Here is a 24,032-nt window from a genome sequence, read left to right as displayed (position 1 = left end):
AAAAATGTTTAATATTTTAACTTGTTTTTGATATTACATATTAACCAATAGGTAAATAACGGCAATAATTTAAGCAGAAAGTCCTAGCTATGATAAAATTGTTATCGACGATAATCGATTGTCGTGCTATATAATTTATAAATCATACTGCCACTCGTCGGCAGTTTGTCGAAAATATTTTGTTAATCGCAACAATTTTCGTTCATTTTATGAACAAATTGTGAAAAATGCTCTAAAAATTAAGATAATGCCCTAAAAATGCAAAAAATACAAAATAAAAATTACTTTAAATTAATCAGCATCACTCAAAACACATTTTATACTTATGGAGCAACGTTTTGAAACACTAGAAAAAAAGATGCATTTGCATCAAAATCCCAGCTTTTTACATAACTATCAAAGAATTCTAATTTAACATGCCCATAATAGTGTATTAATTGAAATTTAATGTACACCAGAATGATTATTACTCGTCTATTTTTTTAAATTTGATGTTACATAATATAAAAATAAGGAAGAGTATTCTAGGATACATTTATGAATTTCATAATTAAATTAACTTTTATTGAAAGTATAAATAATAGTTTGGTACAGTCTTTAACTGATGATAATAATCAATACAAAATTAACATAATATAATTATAAGCTTAATCTTATTATTAAAGTAACATCAAGTTTTATACAAAATGATAAAAGAAAATAATAATAGTTGATAGTAACTGAGGTAAATATTTATTATATACATATATATATATATTTTATTTACAGATATTTTTATATGATAATTATGTTAAGTGTTATTTTAAAATGTTCTACCTTAAGGTTGTAATTATTGGTTAACAAAATACTAAATAAAATAATTTTGAATTCATTATCATTCCTATAGAACAATAATTAAACATAATATCAGAGTATTTATTCTGTGATAGTATAAAATATGTAGATCGGTAGTTATTTTATCAGATATCCATAGGTTGTTTTTAAATGATAGGAAAAATACATATTTTATTATTTTAAGTACTATTTTTAGTAACCAAATTCCATTGTTAACATCATAAAATTATAGTTTGTCTCCTGCATTAACCTGAATAGTATAAAAGAAAGTGATGTCACTATTTTCAATTTAATAAACTATAAAATATAATATTAAATACTATAATAAAAAGAAAAGATAATTAATAGGTAAATATTTTTATGCTTATTAAATGCCATTCTAATAAATATATTTATCTTAAATATATTGTTGATATACGGATTGAAATACATTAATATTAAAAGCTTATACTATCAAAATTACTTATAATATTAAAAAAAATAAAAAATAAATTAGGAGGCTTCAGTCGTAGGGGTAGGACTTGAAGGAGGAGATGGACTGTCTATTTCAATTACTACTCCTTGTTCAGAACTGGTAACAGCTTGTTGTGGCTGTACCTGAGCTTGTGGTTTTAAATCAATCACAGCGACCGGTTGAATAGCATCAGCTGCTTGGGCTTCATTTTCTTGTTTATCTTTTTCTGTTGGTGGTCCTTCTTCGTCACTTATTGTCAGATCAATAAAAGATGACTTTAAGTTTTCAGGTTCTTGGGTTCTAGAACTTTCAGGGCTAGGTTCAGTTTTAGGCTCAATGCATTTTTCATCGTCACTATCTAAATCGACAGAATCAATCGGTTTTACTTTATCAGGAGTACTATTAGTGTTTTTTGTTTCTTTAGTTTCTTCATACACTCTCCATGTGCCATCGGCCAAAATTTCAATTTCTTTACTGCAGTATTTTAGTGTTGGACTTGAAACCACTTCCAAAAAATAATTTTCTATTTGTATATCGTCATACAAACAAGGCTTGTTGCAAGTTGGGCACATCCAAGTTGGTTTTTTCTCATTCATTAAAATAAATGTACTGGCATCGAAACATTGTAAATGATCACAATGAATAGATTTTGCAGGTATCTTCATTCTCATTTTACCCAATGGACACACCAAAGAAAACCGATAAGAAGTAGTAGCTAAATCTGGATCAACGTCCGCTAACTTTTTAATAATATAGTTTTTAGTTTCTTCTGAACTTCTCCCACCTTTGTCTTGAAGTTTCTTTATTAAGGTATCAGCCGTTAATTTTTTTACTAGATACATTGCAAAAACATAATTTTTTCCATCAGGAGTCCAATTAATAGTGATGTTGTTGCTAACGATTGGAGAAAGTTTGACATTTGCAGTGCAATTGATAGGTCTTGCAGTTCGTCTAGATTCAGTTCCTGGTCGAGTATTAGGAGCAGTTGGCGGTAATGGACAGGCTTTCATACCAACTCGTATGTGTAGTCCAAGAGGCATGTAATCTGGTGACTCATTAGGTACAGGCTCTATCAACTGACAAATTCGAATTTGGAACTGATAAAGATATTCATTTTTACCATGAGAAATGTCACGATTCATTGCTACGAAATTGGCATGTTCGAGTGACAGAATAAGTTTGAATGTAGCTTCTTTCATACCTGAAATAAAATAGATATTATAAACATAATTAAAATAAAAAAATAATCATAAAATATTGCTACCTCTAGGAACATTTTGTAATGTACATCTCTCCGTGCCAGTTAGAAGAGTTGGTTTAATGACTTCATCAATAACTTCATAAAATGGTAGCTTTTTGAATTTGAGTTTAGCTACAGTTTCAATAGATGGTGTGTAAGAATTATTTACGCTAGCCGTTGTTCCTAATCCTAATGCATCTTGTGCTGCAATATTCATTTGTTGATTTGGGGGTAATTGATGTGACACTATGGTACGAGTTCCGGATGGTTGATAATTGCCAGCAGCTATATACTGAATGTTATTATTGACCATATTGTTAGCAGGAATAGAATTTGATATGTGGTTACCGTACATGCCTCTTTGCATTTGAGGCATAACTTGAGGTAATCCAGCTCGTGCCATATGCATTGATTGTTGGGGATATTGTGGTGGTTGGTACATTCTTTGTGGTGGGTTCTGCATTTGACCCATAGATGACATCATCTGCCTTTGTTGTTGATGTTGTTGATTTTGTAATAAGCTGCGCATCATAATATCATTACTAGGCACATCATGTTGCAAGGAACGATATATTTCATATATTTTTGCTATATATGCTGAGTAGTTAATGTTAGCTGGTCTAGTCCTTAACAATTCAATTGCTCGATCTTTTAATTCGGATTTTCGGCCTGCTTTATTCCGACCAAAAGCTCCCAATAGTGTTTGTAGATCATTAGACCTGAAACTACTCAGCATGTTTCTATAACCTTCGTCAACGGAGTAATTATTCATGTTCATGGTCACTAAAAAAAAAATTTAAATTTATAATTGTAGGTAATAAACACATAATAAGAATAAATACATCATCTTTAAAATATAATATACAATATGGGATGTTATATGTGTAACTTTTTTAGATTTGTAATAAATTAAAACTATTGTACCAAGCCAGATAAAATCCTGTAAAGGGTGACAAATATTTGAAAGCTTATCCCAGGACAAATAAATTTGATTTTTTTGTATACTAGATATCTAGATAAGCTCAAAAAAACAAACTTAGGTCAGTTAATGAGTTGGTCTTTTTTTCAAGCTAACTAGGATACCATAATTATATTACTAATAGGCATATACGGGTCCTTGTCTCTGTTACCTACATTGAGTTTGGACACAAAACATTTAGGGGGCAGTTGGATGAAAAGTTCTTTGTGAACTCGTTTTTCTCGTTTAAGTTTATTTTATTTATACTTCATGTGACGATTATTTTGACAAACTGAATTGCATACTAATTAAAAATTGCTTAGATTCTCTATTTTTCGATAATGGTGCATTTACTATCCCACAAGGGTTTTGAAATTTAGAATTCAAAGTTAATTAACAAATTGCAAACAATTGATTAAGAGTTGAGTTCTTATGTAACTATTATAGGGCAAACAGTATTTGAATAAGTAAAAACATGATTTAATAAAAATAAAAAATGTTTCAACAAAATTGTTATGGTAACATTAATATATTATGCATAGTTTGTTAGAGAAAACTTAAGAACTATAATGTGAAATTAGTCAGAAAAAAATGGGATTTTTATTCATTGCACATAAAATCATAATATATTTTTTGTGGAATCATATAGTACATAATATTATAATTTATAATACTGTATCACTATTACAACATAGTATAAAACAGTTGCTTCCCGCTGTCTGACTTTATGTATGCATGGATCTTTATATCTACACAACAGATTTTGATGCGAGTTTTTTTAATTGATAATGATTCAAGAGATAGGTGTATACATATATAACATGCATAATATAGTAAAGAAACACAAATAATTTTAAAGGTTTCTAATGTGATGTCGTAAATGTAAATGATTCGAGTTTGACCCACAGATAGCTGCCCATATTTTACATCCTAGTTATGGCCATATTAGAACTAAAAACTAATATGAGAGTGTATGTACTGGTCAAGATATCAAAAATTTTGTCAAAGATTTACTTTTTTTAGGTAACGATGAATTTCAAGATACGAACTGTAAAATAAATCTTAAGTGTCCGTATTTCAGTATCCACTATACAAACATTGATTAAAAAAAAATCAATATAATGATTTCAGGAAAGGGCTATTTTGTCACCAACAAACGAGCAAATTGATAAATTAAATGATTTAATTCTTTCTAAGTTTGATGCACAATCGCAAATTTATTATTCAGTTGACACGGTTTTATTAACACCTTCTAGTTCAACCTCAAAAATTGATTTTAAAAATATGGGCACCTATTATTTTAATGAGAAATTTGAGCCCACCCAGACTATGTAATGGCACAAGACTGCAATAGTACTAGGTACCTATGAGGTAATAAAATTCAATTTCATGTTTTCAAATTGAAAACTTATAAAATAATCTTAAAGTACACTTTTTTACTTGGAAATCTTCTTTTAACGTCAAATGATACAATTGGTACATACTTAAAATTAGATAAATCATCAACTAACAGTTCATGTTTTTGTCACATTCGGTTACCTTGCTCAATAATACTATTGAATATTAATTATTGGATATTCTCAATATAGAATATCCATGATTTTTTAATAAAACATTTGTAAGTTTAGATATAGCAAAATCTATCTCTGACCCATCTTCTTCAAACATATTTTTTTATTTTTTGTCATCCGTCAATAGTTTATTGATGTACATTATAATGGGTTATTTACAATCAACAGTAGCTATTTGTACAGATGTAAATATTATTATTTTAGTTAATAAAAATATAGTAATAATGAATACCTATAAAAATTATGGCAAAATATGCGAAAAAAATTTTAACCATAAAAATGAGCATTGGCCACAGAACAGAATTTATGCCTTACTGTCATGATTCAAAAAAGTACATTAAAATACTTAGAAAATGCTAAATAATTACCTGAATTAGTATCTTTTTTTCCTCTAAATTGGGTTGTACGTCAAAATTAATTGGAAAGATCTACACAACGGTAGTGATTGTCGTTGAATCTTACTATTCCTATTATGACGCGCCGATTACCATGTGTCCATGTTGGTTCACAAAATCACAACTGATGGTTTTAGTGTGATGGTGTGGTACTGTAGTTTTACGTTCACTGATCACCCTATATAGTCGCCGTGCAGATGATGAACAATAATCAACAGCGATCAGCCAAAAATCAATGACAATTTAATACAGACACTTTAGACTTGGCTCAAAAGAGACGCTATGTCGCTATGTGTTGAATGCTGATTGTTGTATACACTATACACTATACATACAAAATGAAATTGTCGTGCTTATCCCGAAGTCACTATAGACATTATAAAAAAGACGCTAACCTTATTTATTATCTTAGATCATTTACTATGGTCAAACTGGAATGAATCAATGAAACCAAAAACAAGCCAAGCAATGGCAAGCATCGATATTTGAAACAATCAAATATTCTACACTTCTATGTGAGTAATGAGTATGTGACGGAGGTTCTTGGTGCGCAATGGTGAGTTAAATGATGAGCTATCTGCGCATGCGTGTGTATACACGTCGCGTTTTTATTCCAATAACTGTATTCTCCCTGGAAATGTTTCATTTGAATTTTGAATATTAAAACCCCGCGTTTTTATTTATAAAATAAATATGCGACGAGTAACTCACGCATGCGCAGATATCATGTCACAAACACAACGGTCAACGACTAACGAGATACTCCGTTGGCCGCTTATAACAATTTGTTTGTTATGCATAATATTACATTCCACTATTAATTCCAGTCACTATCTAGCGGATTAATGTTTCTAATTATTAACCTGAGAACTCTGTTGGTATTCACTAATCACTATAATAGTCAGTAGATATTAACTATTAAGTATTTTCTATTATAACAAAAGTAAGTACCTTGTCGGTAGCATCGGCATTCGGCTCGTTATTGAGTAGGTCATTACAAAAAATGTGTGCAACAAATTCGAATTCAATAATATTTAATGAGAAATTAATGAATTTGATAAACTAAACAACTAATCACAGACTAAGTCCTTAATATTTTATATTTTATTGAAACATTCAAGTCCACAATTATTCATTATTGAATTATGACAAATAAAAAATTGACTGTTGAAATTTTGTTTTGCATAAAAAATTCTTTTCTCTTTTACTTGTATTCTGATTTTTTTTACCGATTATCTTATAAAATACTATAAATTCAAGCACAATTTTCCACCAGTAATTATCACCAAAGATGAAAATCAAAGCATTTTTTCCCCTAGGTATTATAAAACGAATTCATACACAGTCGTACGGAAAAAAATCATTGTAAAACTAATGTATTAATTTTGCTCACCTAAAATACAAAGACAAATCGTGCCAAAAGTCATAAAAACAAGAGTATATTTTTTTCAATACAATTCAACTACGAACGATTTTCAATTGAATAGTTTTTAGTATTTTATACTTAACGTTAACGACCAAAAGTCGTTATGGTCGTCCGGCTTCTACCCCGACACCGGGCACCGCGGTAATGCATCGCCGCAGCCGGTGCACACACTGCGGCGCGTCGCTGGTTCGTTCGCTCGACGTTCGTCACTCCGTCGAGGCATCCACAGTCGATTACACCTACAAATTAATATTACGATAATACGACGACGACGACGAGTGTCGACCGCAGCACAACCGGACTTACAACAGCCGCCACCGACCATCAACAGCAACAGCAGCCGTTTGCCAAGTCGCCGAAGCGATTCCAACGCACGGCCATTTTTGATCGCCGTTATCGCCACGATTCGTCGTTTTACCAGTGTGTTTGGCGTCCGTTCAGCGCGCTACGCACTCCGTTCCCGAGGGCTCCCGCCGATCATCATCATCGGGCGGTCCGAGAACAACACCGTCACACCCGGCACCCATGTTTTAGCCCCGATCCCGTTTCGCCTGTGAGCAACGGGCCCTCAGCGCCCTACTCCTCGCCGCCGACTAACATCCAGACTGCCAGAGTTTGGGCCCCTGTTCATTCAGACACCATCGGGAAACTTACCCAAGAGGTGAGCGAACTGTTGTCCTCGCTCGCACCGGGTGACGGACCTATTTTTTTTTTTATTATTTTTTTTCTACATTTTTTGTAATAATATATTATATTATGAGGTAAAAGACGACTATGCGGACACACACCAGCAATCGTGTCCGTATACACCGTGCTCATGGCACGCACGATTCGCCGCCAGTCGTCGTGTGGCGTGTGTGTGTGTCATTTCGTTATCGTTGTTATTAATTATTATTTTCTTATGACGACGGTTATAATAACTATAATAATAATAATAATTTGATGTCGAAATATATATCATAATAATATATTATTATTAACTATTATAATAACAACAATAATAATAATATAATATATAATTTATTTGTGCATTTTATCTTCTTCTTTCTTCAATTAGTTTTCAGCGAAAAAAATAAGAGTATTTTTTTTATCGATGACTTTTTTAAACTTAATTCAAGCCGAGAGTACATTTAGATATACCGTATATCCGATTAAATTTGTTTTTTTTTACTTTAATTAGTTAGTTTGTGTCGTGAAAGTCTCGTCGATCGCGTGTTGCTCTGTCTTCCGTAAACTTGTTCTAAGTATTAAAGTCATGTATTTATCGACAAAAAGTGTGTTCCCGTTATATATTTCGGCACCTCGATATGCTCGCTGCGATGGAAGGTAAGATCTACCAGAAAACAGCGATCTTTGGGTGGGTTGGGCATTTTTCAGGATAAATGGTCGTTCTACTGATATAATATAAGTTTCATAATTTTAATTATTTGTTTAATTTGAACTTTTTTAATGTTCCAATAATTAAAGGTTTCATTACAAGTTCAGGATTATATTTTTAGACAAATTTCACCTATGCTTCTTATCCTGAACTTTTTAATATTTTTCATTTTAAGTATACAATTTTCTAACTGGAATTACTTATGCTTAGGAGTGGTGCATTTAACGTGTACAAATGGAATCAGACAATTCTACAAATTCTGATGACTCACAATCAAATAATTCAAGCCGATCTGCATCACCAGAAACTGTAGCTAGAGAGCAATCTGTTAGCGGTTCGCCTTCAGCATCCAGTCATAATTCTGCTCCACAAAGCCCTGACAATAATACTTCTGGGTCTCAGAGCATAGATAATGGAGTACAAAGTCCGGAACAGGATAATGATGATGAAGATGATGATCCTCAGTCACCTGATAGTTCATCATCTAAATCAAAAAGTCCTGTTGTTGAACCTTGTAGTCCTGAACATCAACAAAATGATGAGCCACATAGTCCAAGTTCAGAATCTAGTTCATCGAGTCGTGTATCTTCTACAGCTGGTTCTCCTGATAGAAATAGCCATTCTCGGCCTTCATCCAAAGTTTCTTCAAGAAGCAATGAATCTGATAAAGAAACAAAAGAACCTCATGATAATTATTTATCGGATGTTTCTGATGAAGACTCAATGGACAATATAAATGATGATAATGCTTCCCAAGTAAAAATAAATGATTTGAATAATGATAGTAAATATGTGTTATTTATTATTTTTTTTTATTATTATTTTTTTTATAGAAAAGTGCAAAAGAATGGAAAAGTGATAATGATACTCATTCTTCTTCAAAAGAAATTGTTATTCCAGTTAATGGTCACAACAATGTGGATGCTAAAACTGAGCAGCCTAATGTAGTTAATGATGCTGAAGAACCTTTAGACTTTGAAGCTGAAGACGGAGAAGATGGGGAATGTGACGAACCAAAACCAGTTAAAGATGAAACTGAGATTGAAGAAGAAAAAGAACCTGAAGAGCTTGAAGAGGGTGAAGTTTCTGATGAAGGTGAACATCGACCAGAAGAGACTGAACCCAGGCCGATATGTCGTTTTTATTCGAGAGGACAATGTACATGGGGTGCAAGCTGTCGGTAAGTAATATACTGGTAAAAATGTTTAAAGACCTAAATGAATCTATCAAGAATGGTCTATTTAGATTTTTACATCCGGGCGTCGCAGACAAAGGCAATTATTCAATGTTTGAAATGGTACGCCCAATACCACCACCTGGTGGCTTACCATCATTTTATCCAAATGATTCTTATCGATCACATGAAAGAACTTTGGTAAATACTTTTTTTCTAATAATCTTTTTTAAACTTAAGCTGAAGGGAGTAATATTGATTAGATTCCTGGAGGTCCGATTGCACCAATAAAAAAAGATGATATACCACCTGTTGAAACTGCCTGGGAAAGAGGATTACGTCAAGCTAAAGAGGTAAAGAGATTACTTTTATCATATGAAAAAATAATTCTTGAATTAAATATTTATATTACCTATGTACTATTAGATACTTAAAAAGTCTAATAAAAAAAAAGAAACTGATATTGACTTTGAAGAAAAAAAAATGAACCTAACATCAAACCAAGAAGAAGTAGAAAAAGAAAATGATTACTATGCGCAGCAGCGTCCAACTAGTCCAACTGCTTCTCCTGCTTTAAGTCCTCCCATTGAAAGATTGTTAGTATATAAAAAAAAAATACTAAATAATTAAATAAGATTTTTAATTTAATTTAAATTTTCATATTTTTTTAGTAAACCTGATTTAGAAGCCCGGCATCATAGAGGTCCTCTACCAGATGCTTATGTAGACGAATTTATGCCTCCACAAGTAGATTTTTATCATCATCGACCAGAATTTTGGCCTCCTCATCATGGTCGTCCTTTACCTCATTTTCCTCCTGGACATCCAATTGATTTTCATGCTCCGCCTCGAAGGAATCCATATTATCCATATCCACCCCCTGAACCTTATTATCATCCAGGTTTGAAACCTCACCATCGAGGTTTGCCCCCTAAGTACCCTCCTAATAGAGAAGTAATAATGCAACGCTCTGAAAAATCTTACAGGTATGATATTATTTAATTTATTAGAATGTTCATTAATAGCTATATTTATACTATACATTAATTATAGTCCTCAACCTTCTGGTCATCGTAATAGAAGAGATAGGTCATCAAGTCGACCACGAAGAGGAGATGATTGGTCTGATCCATGGATGAGATCTAAATCACCTGGAGGTCGATCTAAACTTAGAGGAAGAAAGAAGTCTTATTCTTCTCACTCTTCATTTTCGTCATCAAGGTACTAAATCATTGTAATATTTCATGTATTAAATGACATGATACAGTAATGTTAACAGATCCAGCAGTAGTTCAAGTAACTCAAGTTATAGCACACGTAGTCGTTCAAGAGGTAGATCTAATTCAATTACAAAAAGTAGGAAGAAAGCGCCTCCATTGTCATTTAAAACATCTCCTGGCCGTAAAACAAATAGAAAGCCAGGTAATTATTGTTCAATTAATTCTTTAATTAATAATAATTAAAAATGGTTGATAACATATCTTAAATATAGTAATCAGAATATTATATTGTAGGTTTATATTTTCGGTATATTGACATTGTTTACTGATGTTTGTGTATAAATTTAAGTTTAAATTAGATAATTATTGCTAATTTGTGAAAGTGTTGGAAGATATATATTTTAAATTTATCTAATAACTAATTTACCAAGTTAAAAGGAGCACAAAATACAATAAATAAGTATTTTTTTTTAATAAAAAAAAAAAAAAAAAAAGAGTGTTCAATTCTAAGACAAATATTAAAAGTTGAATGTTTTTACTCATATTATTCAATGAATTATATAAAATTGTTAAAATACGCTTGACGTCATTGGGCCTGGGTTATTATAATTGCCTATTTCAGGGATCACCAATTAATACTTTCCGTGGGCCACATTAAGAATTCAGAAAATGTTTGAGGGCCATAAAAATTCGAAGTACATAATATTTATTATAGTATGTCGATTAGGTTTGGTTACATATTAAATTATTGACTTTTTCTCTCCTTGTCTGCGAGCCGGTTAAAATTCATCCACGGGCCGCCATTTGGTGACCCCTGGCCTATTTTATATGCGTAAAAGTTTCTTGCTTCACACAACAATTTACCTACCAAAAATTTTATTTTTGAAATTTATTTTACATACTAATGAATAATTTTATTTTATATATATAAATTGTTGTTTGAAGTGAATAACTTTTCATGTATAAGATGGGTAATTATAAAGGTTTATTTATAAAGGTTGGTTCCAATGACATCACGTGGCTATTCTAAATTTCCTAATATCTCTTAAAAATAATAATTTTTTTACTTAGGATTTTCTTATAGGCATTAATAATGTAACATATAAAAAAAATGTTAAAAAGTCTTTTTCGTGTTGTATGCTCCTTTAAGTTCAAAACAAATCCTAATATTTAATAAATAATACTAATGTTATACAATGAATTCTGCTTAATGTAATCATTTTGGTGCAGGTCATATTGATTCTATTAACTGGTTGATGATTCTATAAAACATTTACAACATACGATTTGGTTTGGGATTTTCATTTTTGATTCTAATAATCGGTTGATTTTATAAACCAGTGATTACAATAAGTTGAACTCACTGTTTTTATAATCTTTGTTTATTTTTAAGTAATGTTTATGGTCAATAGTATACAAAAAGAGTATTTTGCAGAAATCTACTACTGTCTTTGTATTAATTTAAAATGCTATTTCGATTAATATTAATGTTCTTTAACAATTATATACATTCTATTACTAATTTTTATTTTAGAGAGGAATCCTTCACCAGATGCATTTGACAAAAAACCAATGAATCGATCAATGAATCCCCCAGTACCAACTAATAGATGGTCTGTTTCCCCAACTAATACACCAGCTTCTATACAACCTGTACAAAGGTAAGCTATTTTTTTTTCACATTATAGTTATAAAGTATAATTATATTAACATTTTTTAGAGCTAGGCAAATGCCAATGCCACCTAGGTTTGCAGTAAATAAATCAAGTGGAGCTAAGTCACCAGCTACTACTCACACCTCTTCATCTTCATCAAGCAGTGAATCAGCCTCTGAATCAGGTTCTTCGGAATCTTCTGATTCAAGTGGTTCAGAATCTTCATCTGAAGGAGGAAGTCCAAAACAAAAAAAACTAGGATTGTCTCCCAACAAATTGCTTAAAAAAAAAGTATTTACAACCATATAAATTAATTGTTAATATTAATGTAATTAATAATTATCAATTTTATGTTTAGATGCATAAAGCACAAATGAAATTAAATAAGAAGAAAATGGGAGCTCCAATTATTCCTCCAGTTAAAAAAGGTTAAATTTATAAATTATATAAATTGTTCACATACAATAGTATTGATATTTATACTAAGTAATGTTACATAAGCTATTTTAATATTTTTTAGAAAAATCAATTTCTCAAGGAAAAAAGAGATCATTAGAATCCGATAATGATGATAATAAAAGTTCTTCTCCACCAAGAGTAAGTTCTATTACATTATGTTATATTTCAGAGCACTTTATCTGCGTATATAGTCTCTGTGTACAAATGTAAACATAGAAAATTTGTATTCAGTATAATCATTTTTGCATTATTAACTTTAATATTAGAGTAAATTGTTCTAAGTAAAAGTTGGTTATGATTCAATTTTTAACAGGAAAAGAACTTTTCTTTATTTATAATCATGTTAAACTATTTTACTACTAACAACATTGTTTATCTTATATTAAATATTTAATTTATGCGGATTGATTTATTTTAAATCATTTTTATACCTGTTCTAATAAAATTACCCTTTAAAACTGAATATTTTCATGATTTCTATTGTGTTAGTATTAACATGCATATTGTGATACTGTTTTGTATATAAAATCAGTGCTGTATTAAGAAAATTTTTAATTACTGATTACAAAAAAGTTTATAATTATGTTATAGATTTTTTCCATGTTATGATAGTTTTTAAGTTGTGTTTATAATTTTTTTATAGAAGAAAGGAGGAGCAGCACCATCGAGACGAGAAGAGTTGTTAAAACAACTTAAGGCTGTAGAAGATGCCATTGCTCGGAAAAAGTCCAAAGTAGCATTGTAAATAATTTAATTTATTTAAACAATATTAATTCTCGACTTAATAGTTGATAATTCTATATTTTGTATATAGTTTTAAGTACACTAGTATTTTAACATTAAATGATTTTTATCTCATATACATATAATTTGAAAAACAAAATATTTTAATCTTAAATTATATTGTATGTGAGATTGTCAATTTTTTTTATATATATATATGACATTATTAATGATATAATTAAAAAAAATTAATGAATTGAGTGTTTTAAGTCGAGGTTACATTCCAAATGCACTTCTCCATATTAATAATTTTAGTTTAATTGGAGAATCAAAGTTTTAAATATTTGTGTTTCTAAAATTAGAATATATACTCGACTTAATATGATATATTTATCTTAAATGTATTTTGTTTTATAATTGTTGTTCTTATATATTGGCAAATTGAAATGTTGAATTATTTATATGTACAACATAACTGTTAATTGGTATAATTGAAATATATCTTATAATTTCTAATATTGTGTAACATAAAACAATAATTGCATAATACTAGCAAGTTTAAAAGTTGAAGTGTATGAGGAACTTTTTATAGTCGTTCAGAAAAAAATTATTTTGTTGTGTTACAAATTTAACCACAATCTCTGTTTATATAGTTGCTGTCTGCAGAATTTATTTAATATGACTTCTCTAATAAAATGTTTCCTCATCATGCCTTATGATTTTAGTGACTAGTGGGTTGAACTTATTGTAATTAGTTTTCTGTAAACCTATTTCCTTTGTCAACAAAACCAATGATTTTAAGATAAACATATATTTTAGTTTCCTTCTAACAATATTTGTAAATTACCCAGAACACTAAAATTTTAGATGTTCCACTGAAGTGATGTATTTCAATATATCATATTATACTGTTATTATATTGTTGAATTTTATAGACGTATGCTGACCCTAAGTCCTAACTATAAATAATATTACCTTTAGTCATCATTTTAACCACCACATACTGTGTGTCAATAAAAAGTTTTGCACTTTTCAATATTTATTACAAATTGAAAAGACTGCTATGAAAAAAATAAACTAACAGATTTTAAAATTCTATCTGCTCTATTAATTGATGATTACTAATATTTATGTGTGTGACATTTTTTATTATTACTTCGACTATAATATCTTATTATGCATTTTAATATTACAATAATAATTACGATATATTATGTTATGTGGTCATGTTATCATATTCCATTTTTCTTTCCCATTTTGTAAGAAACCCAAAAAATGAATTAACTGTGGTGTATGTTGAGTAGCCTAAGTATGACGCCTTTCAACCATATCAAATGATTCATTTTCTTGAGATCACTTGAATACTGAGAAGTGCTATACATTAATTTATGGTCACAAACATTTTTTCTTATAGTATGATAATAACTAAAAAATAATACAAATCATTAAATTTATTACCATAATAATTATGAGAAATATGAATTGTATTTGTTTATTATTTTGTATTGACGAATGGAACCTCTCCATTTTTTGCAAAATATATTGTATACGAATTATATACTATATAATATTATATATTGCCGTATTGTGATTCTATTGTATAATATAATAGATCCATCAAAACAATATTTTTATTTTTTTGACACTAAAACTTTGCACTGTTCAGCATTGCACTAGTGCGGCCCTCATAAAATTTGAAAATCAGTCGCATAGTGATTATGGTTTTTTTTATGTGTATTGGTCTTATTGTTTATAAACAATGAATATCATAAGTCATAACATTTTTATTATACTCAGACAGTCTGACCAGTTAGCATGTTGTGTATAGAATAAATTAAAATAAATGATTATAGTATTCAAATGCAGAAAAAATAACAAATAAAATGTTATGCGGTTTTTTTATTATTACAGGAAATGCGAATAGACAAAGTGCTGTTGGATGCAACTAATACATACACCGATGACAAAAACAATATGACCGGAAAGATTTGATGATTAGTGATTAGTGTTTATTAGGATTATATTATTTACAGTTTGAAATTCATGAATTTGTCAAAATATTAGAAATAGTTGAAAATTATGTGCATTTATAATCAATAATAATAAAACTAAACTAATTAATAGCGACATCGTGAGGTAAGACACATATTTAAAACCATTATTATTCTCTGCATATCATATTTTTTTAAATATTTTATAAAATACATAGTTTTTTTCTAGGATTTGTTTTGAATTGGGATATGATTTGTATTCAGTTTTTATGCAAGCTCTGATTCAGGATTTATTATTGAAAATAGGTTCATTTCTTTCTACAAAATACCTTTTTAATCTTCACTTTCCAAGAAATTTCATAATGGAAAATAATGAATATTAATATTACAAAGAATTATCAACAATTGATATTAACAATAATAATACGATAGACTAGATTTAGACTTAATTCATAGAAAATATTTAATTGAAAGGAAACAGAATTAACATGACCTAACGAGTTCATAATCTACAGTTGAAATTTCAGATATTTGAACAAGTCCAGAAAAATTAGTGTTAGAAAATAATGTCATTAATGTCAACCATATTGCAATTTACATCACTATGATAGACACAATATTAGGAAACAGGCAATTTTACAACATTAAATGGTTATCTAGTATCATCAGGTAATGACCAATAATCTACTAATAGTGTGTCATTAATTTATTGAAAACCAGTTTATGTAAAACACTGCCTTAGTACATAATAATCGAATACTCTCGGTAATACTTCGAACAATCCCAGTAAATATAAATATCATTCAAGTTTACTTCATCTCCCATTTATGAAAAAAAAATTATAATTTTTATCAATGGCTTATCCCGATGATGTTCAGTTTATCTTGGAGTGTTTGACAGCTACAATGATCGTTTATGTTCATCTATTATATTTTTTATCATTAGCAAAGAGAAAGCATTCGGCTTGAGTTGTCTATTTACTAATTAAATTGACAAATAAAATGACCTTGAGGTAAACCAGACAGAACTTCAGACAAAGATGACTAAATTAAAGATTTTGATTAAGATCTGAAAAAAAATATTTTATAGAACGTATTTTATTGTCGTTTGTTTAGCTGTTGGTACTTTGTGTAAAATATACGAAAATAGGACCAATTCAACAATGGTTGGCAGTTGCATTATTAGCTTAATGCCTAATGCCATAATTTGTCTGAGTTAAAGTATATTTTAAGAGTCCGTTACAATTGCGTTTTTAAAAACTCCTCATTATAGTAACTCATGCAAAAGCTGTGGTAAGTGATCAGAGATAGAAGCAGAAGAAGACAGATTACATGCCATGATTATTGATATTTCCTACTTATCAATTACTAACTTGAGATGTAAATAAATGCAAACTGAATTTTAAAACTGTATCCTTAAAAAACTTAGAGCCTTGTCACTGTTTCAATGGTTTAGTTGCTAAGATTTTAATCAGAAATCCAACATTTTTCAGCCGAAGATCCCTTTAAACTTTTTATAAATATACAAATTTGGCTGTCACTAGTGAGATGATAACTGCATTTCAGTCATTATTGTCTATTGATAGGTACCATTCATATCACGTGTTATCTTCTTGTTATGATCATAAAAAATTTCTGCTGATCACTGAACAACTCTATAATATTCTACTTCATACCTACTCCTAAGACATAGAATATTGGGATCTTATGTGTATTTGATAAAAGACTTACTTGCGGATCTCGCCTTAACAACAAATGAAAGAAGCTAAACAGTATGACTTTATCTAGCAAGACCATCATTTGGATCTAATATTAATATTTCAAAAAAACTCATCTTGTACAAATTTCTCTTTCAAAGTACGGTATCGTACTTTAGGACTCAACTAAAAATTCCAGCATCAGATAATTCAGCAACCTGCACTTACCCACAAAATATGAAATTAACGACAAAATTATGTATGTAGAGTATGGTAATAAGTTAACCACTGTCCACTGTTAACCAGACTACTGGGATGTTGACCTCAAAGAGTGATCTTGTTTCTGGCGTCAGCTTAAAAATATTTCGTAGTATGCATTGATACCAAATCACTTTTAAGATTAATAAACTCTAGCAAAGAATGTCTTAGACTTAGTAATATTTGAAAAAAGTTCCTCGCAAATAAAGAAAACGTGTAAATAAAAACAAATAATTTTAAAATACAGTTCGATTGAAAATGAATCCAAATTGTGGCAAGTAAAAGTAGGTACATTAGTTAATACAAGCCGGATTTGTTATCTCAAATTAAATCGTAGGTATATTTTGAGAAAAAATATATGTAGTACACAGAATTAGTTTAAGGTGGGTCACCATGATTTATATACATAATGTTAATATTGTAATATATTTTGTATTAAATAATATAGATTACAAAGATAATATAGATAAATAATATATTTTTATTCCATAAAAGAAATCATTATACATGTTTATTTATGGGGGATTTCCCCTTCCCAAGGAAACACTACTTTTAGTACTTTAGTAGCCAGTTGGTAAATTAAATATTATTTGATGAAATTTATTTAACTTTGATTTGTAATAATTATATATATTATTTTAAATTAACTTATAATATAAGTACATATTATAGTTAATAGGTAGCTTAATATTTCATAATTTGGTACATAAAAAAAAGCACAATCAAATCTCTGTACACTGTACAGTGATACATAATAATATAATTATATTATGTTTTAACTTAAAGTATTCAACTATGATGAAAAAAATAATAAATATATAGTACCTACCATTATTATTTTTTATTGCTAAAATTGGAATTTATATTCGACTTAATATAATACGTATATTTTTCTTAAAATATGTATGTATTTTATCTTGTAATTGTTGGTCTTATAATCTTATATTAATCGAATTGTTAAAATAATTAAGTTTACTATATAACTGTTTAGAGGTAAAACTAAAACATAACTTTCAATTTCTAATGTTGTATAATTAAAAACAATAATTATTGCGTAACACGCGCGAGTTTAAAGGTTGAAGTGTGTGTACGAGGAACTTTTTATCAACGTTCAGAGAAAATTTATTTCGTTGTGTTACAAATTTAACGCTAGTCTCTGTCTATATAGTCGCTGTCTGCAGAATTGATAAAATTCTATTTCTCTAGTAAAATTCTTCCTCACAATGTCTTTCACAGCTTCACTGACTAGCGGCTTGAAAGCATTGTGATTGACTTTGTGTAGTCCCATGTCTCCTATTAATGAAATCGACGGTTTTAAGATAAAAATAATATTTAGTTTTATTCTAACATTGAATTCAAATTTACCATAATATACTTGGGACGCTCCTTTGAAAAATCTCGGTATGTAATGTTCAAATACTGTTAGGGTGACGTTGAAATCTTCCAATACTCCGACAACCGCGTACTGTTGTTCCACAGAGCGTTTTGCCCTTTCCAAAGCTCCTTCCGAGTTGAACGGGCTATGAAATAAAAAAAAATTCACAATAAAAAGGCCTGTTTTAAATGTTTAATCGACACGTTGTTTAAGAAAACACTATTCAATCGAACAATTATGCCGAACCATAATGACAAATTATTATATAATAATCTGAACTATTATAATTTTTATGCGTTTCAATCGTACACAGACTTCAAAATATTAAAGAAAAGTATGTATATCGTTTATAATTAATTAATATAGACAATATAGTAAATAGTTTATACATTCTATTAATTCCTTGCAAATAGTTAGGTACAAATTAATTTCTCGAAAGATCTTTAAATTATTATTTATAAATGTTCCTATGTGGATCCTGTATTCTGTAATGGCCTTAATATTTTTAAATTTTTTAGTTACTCTCAGTCTTGTTTGTTTGACAAACTGTGACATGCACGATTAATTTACAATACCTTATACGACGTTATAATCTGCGTATACCTACAATTTAATTTATTTTAATATCGCCAAGTGTAGCAGTTTTATTTTTTAAGATGTTAGTTTCCCAGCTCTATAACATATTATACGTTCAAACATACTATGTGACATTATACAATTCTAATAAACGTATTATATATTGAACGTGAATGTTCTACGAATGTACCCAATGTACAGCTATAAGCATATTTGAGCTATTATTATTATACGTTGGATGTTACAACGTGGATTTGTTAAAACTGTAATAATAATAATAATAATACATAAATTTAATATAATAAAATATTATGCGTAACCTATTGTGTTGAATACGCGTGTAAGGCGTGTAATATTGACAATACATCATCTATAAGTTCCTGTCTACATCGATGGTGAATATCTTAGCAGTAAATATTAGACTCGTTTACGGTACATTATATATACCCATAACGAACCCGTTAGTAACGTGTAAGACTGTAAGGCCGGATTTGTGAGGAACTGTGGGTGCGGGTGCTGCGCTACTACTTAAGCTATTCATTTTTCGTATTCCGAATGCACGTCCGAATAAACAGCCAGAATACAATATTATTGTAATTCAGAATAGGTACATACCTACTGCAGTATACTTATATATTGATAAGGTAAACCCACTTTTCACATATTAAATCGTTGTGTTTTTAAAATAATTATGGATAATGAGGCCACAGTTGAGCTATTGACGAGATGCTTAAAAACTTAAAATGTCAATAATAGTGAAACAGAAAAGCATCTTTTTACTACCTATAGATCACGCGTATATACAGCGATGAGCGTGAGTAGTATAAAATTAATATATATGGACATAGAGTTAAGTACCTATGTAGTTTGCACAAAAATTATACGTAATAACATAAAATATACATGACCTATTTATCTATATAATTCATAGATATTGATAAAAATATTTTTATTTGAAATATATTATAGATTATCCAAAAGGCTAAAACTATACTTTGGAAGTGGAACATACTTTTATATATTTTTATGTGAGTATAAATATACATATATCGTACGTATCTAATCGAATGAGTGAACGACACGAATAAAAATAAATACCTAGTCAAAATCGTTTTAAAATTATGGAAAATTCAAAATAGCTCATCATCGTTTGTCGTTTGCGCAACTGCTCCTATTGTTACGTGCACATAGAAATATTAGTGTTGATTTAACTATTAACAATATTGTTGACAGTGTATAGTTGTTAAATTTACAAATTTTGTACTTGAAATATTTTCAGCAACTTCGATATAACTTTAAGGAATTTCTTATAAACCAGGTATGCTTGTGATTTTGGAAATCAATTTTAAATAATTGTATATTTGGTGAAATAATAAATATAATTTTTTATAATTCAAGAACTCCATACTGTGTACACTTTTTCTTACTGTCGGGTTTGACCCTCATTTCCATAATTCCATGCTTATGAATTAAAATAAAATATCATGAAAAACAAAATAACCTAAAATGTTGTTATATAAGAGATTGACCTGATCCAACGCCTACAGTTCTTAGAATTTGGGTAATGGTAATATGTATGCATCATTGAGATATGTGCTATAATTTTAATTTTAAATTGTAGTTAGGTATTATGTCTGAAATAGGTAAGTATAGCATTTGTATAATTTTATTGCAATTTAAAATAATAGTTATATATTTTTCATAATTTAAAATACCAAATAATTAATACTTAAAATATTCATGTATAATAAAAGAGTTAAGTTTTTTTTTTAATTTACTGCAATATAATACTTGTTGTTATACTCAATATAACAACAAGGTTGTAGTTGATATAATGTGTATTGGTGTAGATTTCACATCGAATATCATAGTAATTCCATCTACATACGTTATTTAATATAACCAATAATTGTTGTTGTTTTAACCTAATTGGAAGTCAACAAGACTAAAATAGATGGAAAATTTGAAAATCACGGCTAACGAACTATTGTTGTTATTTCAACACCAAGCCAACCTTAGACGGAATCTAACGTTCAAATGTGTATTAGATTAACTCAATTTGGTGTTGAATCTAATCAGTTTTCTATATGTGATAACGGTTTCACCGCAGATGTCAAAAGACCTATTAATTGTTTTACTTATATAATAATGTATAATCTTATATATCAGCTGTAGTAGACCATATAGAAATCAATTTCGTTGGGGGGGAGGGGGGTTGAACCCTTAAACCCCCCTTATATACGCCACTGATCAGCTGTGGAGTGTAGACTACAGTAAAAATGACATAACAATCATGTGGGTAATATAATAAATCAATAATAGTGCATTAGTGCGACCACTGACCAGAGATGGCCGTGTGCCCGTGTCAAATGTTTGAACACTGACCGTCTAGACGTCATAATATTAATTATTATTATTTATTCCTAATCATTAATTATTATCTTCTCTACAGTTCAAATTGGTTATTAATGCATCTAGACTCGATACTCGAACAGTTTAATGTATATACTAATATACTATATAGGTAACGCCTATAAAGCTATAAACAGGTTATAATATAGACACAAGACACTATTATTATGTATATAAAAAGTAATACCAAGCCTTAAATAGGTGACCAGTTACCACTATTTTATCAAAAAGTATTAACGGTTTTGGAAATATTTTATACATTATTTGATGTTATTACTTTTTACAAAATCTATAATATATTTTATTTTTCATTTATAATTTTTTTTTAAGTTTTTAATGTTTTTAATAACTATTCAGTATTCAATATTCATATATTTCATGTATTATGAAACAGAATATTTTTTTGTATACTTATTTCAATACTTAGAAGTCAATTCCGAACGTGATATTAAATATAGATACCTAATTTTTAAATACTTATTGAGATATAACAATGGCTAGGATTTTAATAACCATCAAATAACAGTCTTAAAAATATTACAAACGTAGTAACAATACAAAAATTACTTATTAGTACCTACATAAAAATTAAAAATATCAAATTTACAATTATTAAATTTAGAGGGTGCAATATTAAAAACAAAAACACGCAACACTCAAAAGCCGATTCCATCACATGCCGTAACGCATTTTATTTGAGAGGCGAATTTTAAGTGGATCTGGCTTGAAATCCACGGGAAAAAATATTAAAAAATATTATATATTTCTTATAATATTAATGTTCAATAAAAAATACTTAACATAAATAAAATGATGAAAATTTCCTTAACACTAGACAGACAAATTCAAAATACAATTTACAATTTTCGAATCTCCGATGTTTAAATCGGATATTATATTTTGAAATGTTGAACACGGTATTATAGGCATAATTATAATAAAAAAAATTGCAATAAAATCCTAGTTGTTCTTCAGCTTATAACTAATTAATTACTTACTACATACAATTCAAACTTTAATTTTTGTATAGAAATCAGTTGAAAAAAAAAATGTTGCTTCGGATTATTTAAAGTTAAAATGCATGCTGTCAGTCGAATAATTAAACATTTAAAACGTAGTGAATACAACTTATTATTTTATTTTTTGAATATTTTGATTTGTAATGACTTTAAAACTTAAATTATCTTAACTAAATGTTTCTACTCGTTAATTCATTTTGATAAAACACGCGTTCTCTTTTCAAATTATTTCTTTAGATAGTCGTATATTATACATCAATATACAGTGTATACACTGCAGTAGCTACAAAGGTAGCAGGCATAAGTATATAGACGATATATACGTACTATAAATACGTATTTATGGGTAGGTATAGTTAAATATTATCTATGTTAAACACATTATTCATCACAATCATTTCGTATCGAGGGATATTTTAATATTTATCAGAAATCGTGTGTGAAAAAAAAAAAAAATAAAAAACACTAGAAAGTTTTGACGGAGAGAGTATATCTATCCTAGGTACCTCTAGCTATGTATTATAATAATATATTATATTATGGCATGTCGTATACTCGACTATATTATATTAGTCCATAATAGTACATTGCCAGCTGCAGTGCTAGTTATTGCTTATTAGTTATTAGAGTTGTGTGTTATATGTATAATATATTATGTGTGAATGATGTGGAATCGTGCACTGTACGTCGTACTGTAGACGTGAGCCGGTTATTTGTCATTACCTACGTACACTTAACGCGTTGCCGCAAAAATATCAAACACTCTGTCGCGGTTTATCGGACGTCGCGTCGGCGTACAATAATAACGTGCAGGCTTTAATAATAATTCCACCTACAGAGAATTATTTTGTTATAATCACGATAATGTCCGTGCTGCACGAAATTTGAGCAATCTCCATTATTAAGGTACGATAGTCGATAATACATCCAACCAATAGCAGAATCGACGTGTATACATAATATGTACTACAATATGATGTAGGTACACCAATACATATATGTCAATTATTACTTATAGGAACGTATATAAAAATTAAACTTAACTTAGGAGTGATCAGTGATTTATGATTCAAATATTCAATTAAAACTTGATTCGATATCGATGATTTGTTTAAAGCAGAACCTTGCATTGTTTAGGAAATACAATAAAATTATCTAGAAAATCAAAATTTTACATCTCAACATAAAACGATGACGCCTATAGAACTGTGATTTTTT

At 29.1% G+C, this 24,032-nt stretch overlaps 3 protein-coding genes across 16 annotated transcripts in view; 1 reads left to right on the top strand and 2 right to left on the bottom strand.

The window, feature by feature from the left end:
- Nucleotides 1–542: 542 nt before the first annotated feature.
- LOC114121407 (E3 SUMO-protein ligase PIAS2-like) lies at nt 543–6,330 on the bottom strand. 2 transcript variants are annotated; one of them, XM_050204848.1, is made up of 4 exons: nt 5,848–6,330; nt 5,426–5,777; nt 2,553–3,311; nt 543–2,489 (listed from the first exon to the last, which is right to left on the bottom strand). In XM_050204848.1, exons 3-4 carry the CDS (start codon nt 3,304–3,306, stop codon nt 1,327–1,329), a joined length of 1,917 nt encoding a protein of 638 aa, XP_050060805.1. In that variant the 5' UTR covers nt 3,307–3,311; nt 5,426–5,777; nt 5,848–6,330; the 3' UTR covers nt 543–1,326. The 2 variants fall into 2 exon arrangements, with proteins under 2 accessions (XP_050060805.1, XP_027839523.2); XM_027983722.2 differs by having other exon boundaries at nt 5,426–6,330.
- Nucleotides 6,331–7,014: 684 nt separating this feature from the next.
- On the top strand, nt 7,015–15,614 carry LOC114121399 (zinc finger CCCH domain-containing protein 18). Of its 7 annotated transcripts, XM_027983706.2 has the most exons (16): nt 7,027–7,539; nt 8,059–8,204; nt 8,467–9,012; nt 9,090–9,436; nt 9,502–9,631; nt 9,694–9,783; nt 9,857–10,026; nt 10,102–10,416; nt 10,484–10,651; nt 10,698–10,852; nt 12,185–12,311; nt 12,371–12,596; nt 12,664–12,733; nt 12,826–12,902; nt 13,408–13,505; nt 15,399–15,614. In XM_027983706.2, exons 3-16 carry the CDS (start codon nt 8,491–8,493, stop codon nt 15,409–15,411), a joined length of 2,508 nt encoding a protein of 835 aa, XP_027839507.2. In that variant the 5' UTR covers nt 7,027–7,539; nt 8,059–8,204; nt 8,467–8,490; the 3' UTR covers nt 15,412–15,614. The 7 variants fall into 7 exon arrangements, 6 of the variants coding, with proteins under 6 accessions (XP_027839508.2, XP_027839507.2, XP_027839506.2 ...); XM_027983707.2 differs by lacking the exon at nt 8,059–8,204 and having other exon boundaries at nt 7,015–7,539; nt 12,377–12,596; XM_027983705.2 differs by lacking the exon at nt 8,059–8,204 and having other exon boundaries at nt 7,028–7,539.
- Nucleotides 15,615–17,893: 2,279 nt separating this feature from the next.
- Nucleotides 17,894–24,032, bottom strand: part of LOC114121415 (heparan sulfate 2-O-sulfotransferase pipe) — a 35,405-nt gene continuing 29,266 nt past the window's right edge. For all 7 annotated transcript variants that reach the window (XM_050204852.1, XM_050204853.1, XM_050204849.1 and 4 more), the window contains 2 exons: nt 18,798–18,952; nt 17,894–18,725 (listed from right to left, as the gene is read on the bottom strand). In XM_050204852.1, the coding sequence (XP_050060809.1) occupies nt 18,568–18,725; nt 18,798–18,952 (313 nt within the window). In that variant the 3' untranslated portion in view covers nt 17,894–18,567. The remainder of the gene's footprint in view (nt 18,726–18,797; nt 18,953–24,032) is intronic.

The sequence above is a fragment of the Aphis gossypii genome, chromosome 3, assembly GCF_020184175.1.
Source record: "Aphis gossypii isolate Hap1 chromosome 3, ASM2018417v2, whole genome shotgun sequence".
NCBI lineage: Eukaryota > Metazoa > Arthropoda > Insecta > Hemiptera > Aphididae > Aphis > Aphis gossypii.
The sequence above is the reverse complement of the archived record's forward strand: the minus strand, read 5'-3'. Positions and strand labels throughout refer to the sequence as shown.

Excerpts from the sequence above, each read along its gene's own strand:
- LOC114121399 (XM_027983706.2), top strand. The coding sequence starts at position 8,491 with ATGGAATCAGACAATTCTACAAATTCTGATGACTCACAATCAAATAAT. Across the intron at positions 12,312-12,370 it reads TCTATACAACCTGTACAAAG|AGCTAGGCAAATGCCAATGC; the intron begins GTAAGCTATTTT and ends AACATTTTTTAG. Across the intron at positions 12,597-12,663 it reads ACAAATTGCTTAAAAAAAAA|ATGCATAAAGCACAAATGAA; the intron begins GTATTTACAACC and ends TTTTATGTTTAG.
- LOC114121407 (XM_027983722.2), bottom strand. The coding sequence starts at position 3,306 with ATGAACATGAATAATTACTCCGTTGACGAAGGTTATAGAAACATGCTG. Across the intron at positions 2,490-2,552 it reads ATTACAAAATGTTCCTAGAG|GTATGAAAGAAGCTACATTC; the intron begins GTAGCAATATTT and ends ATTTTATTTCAG.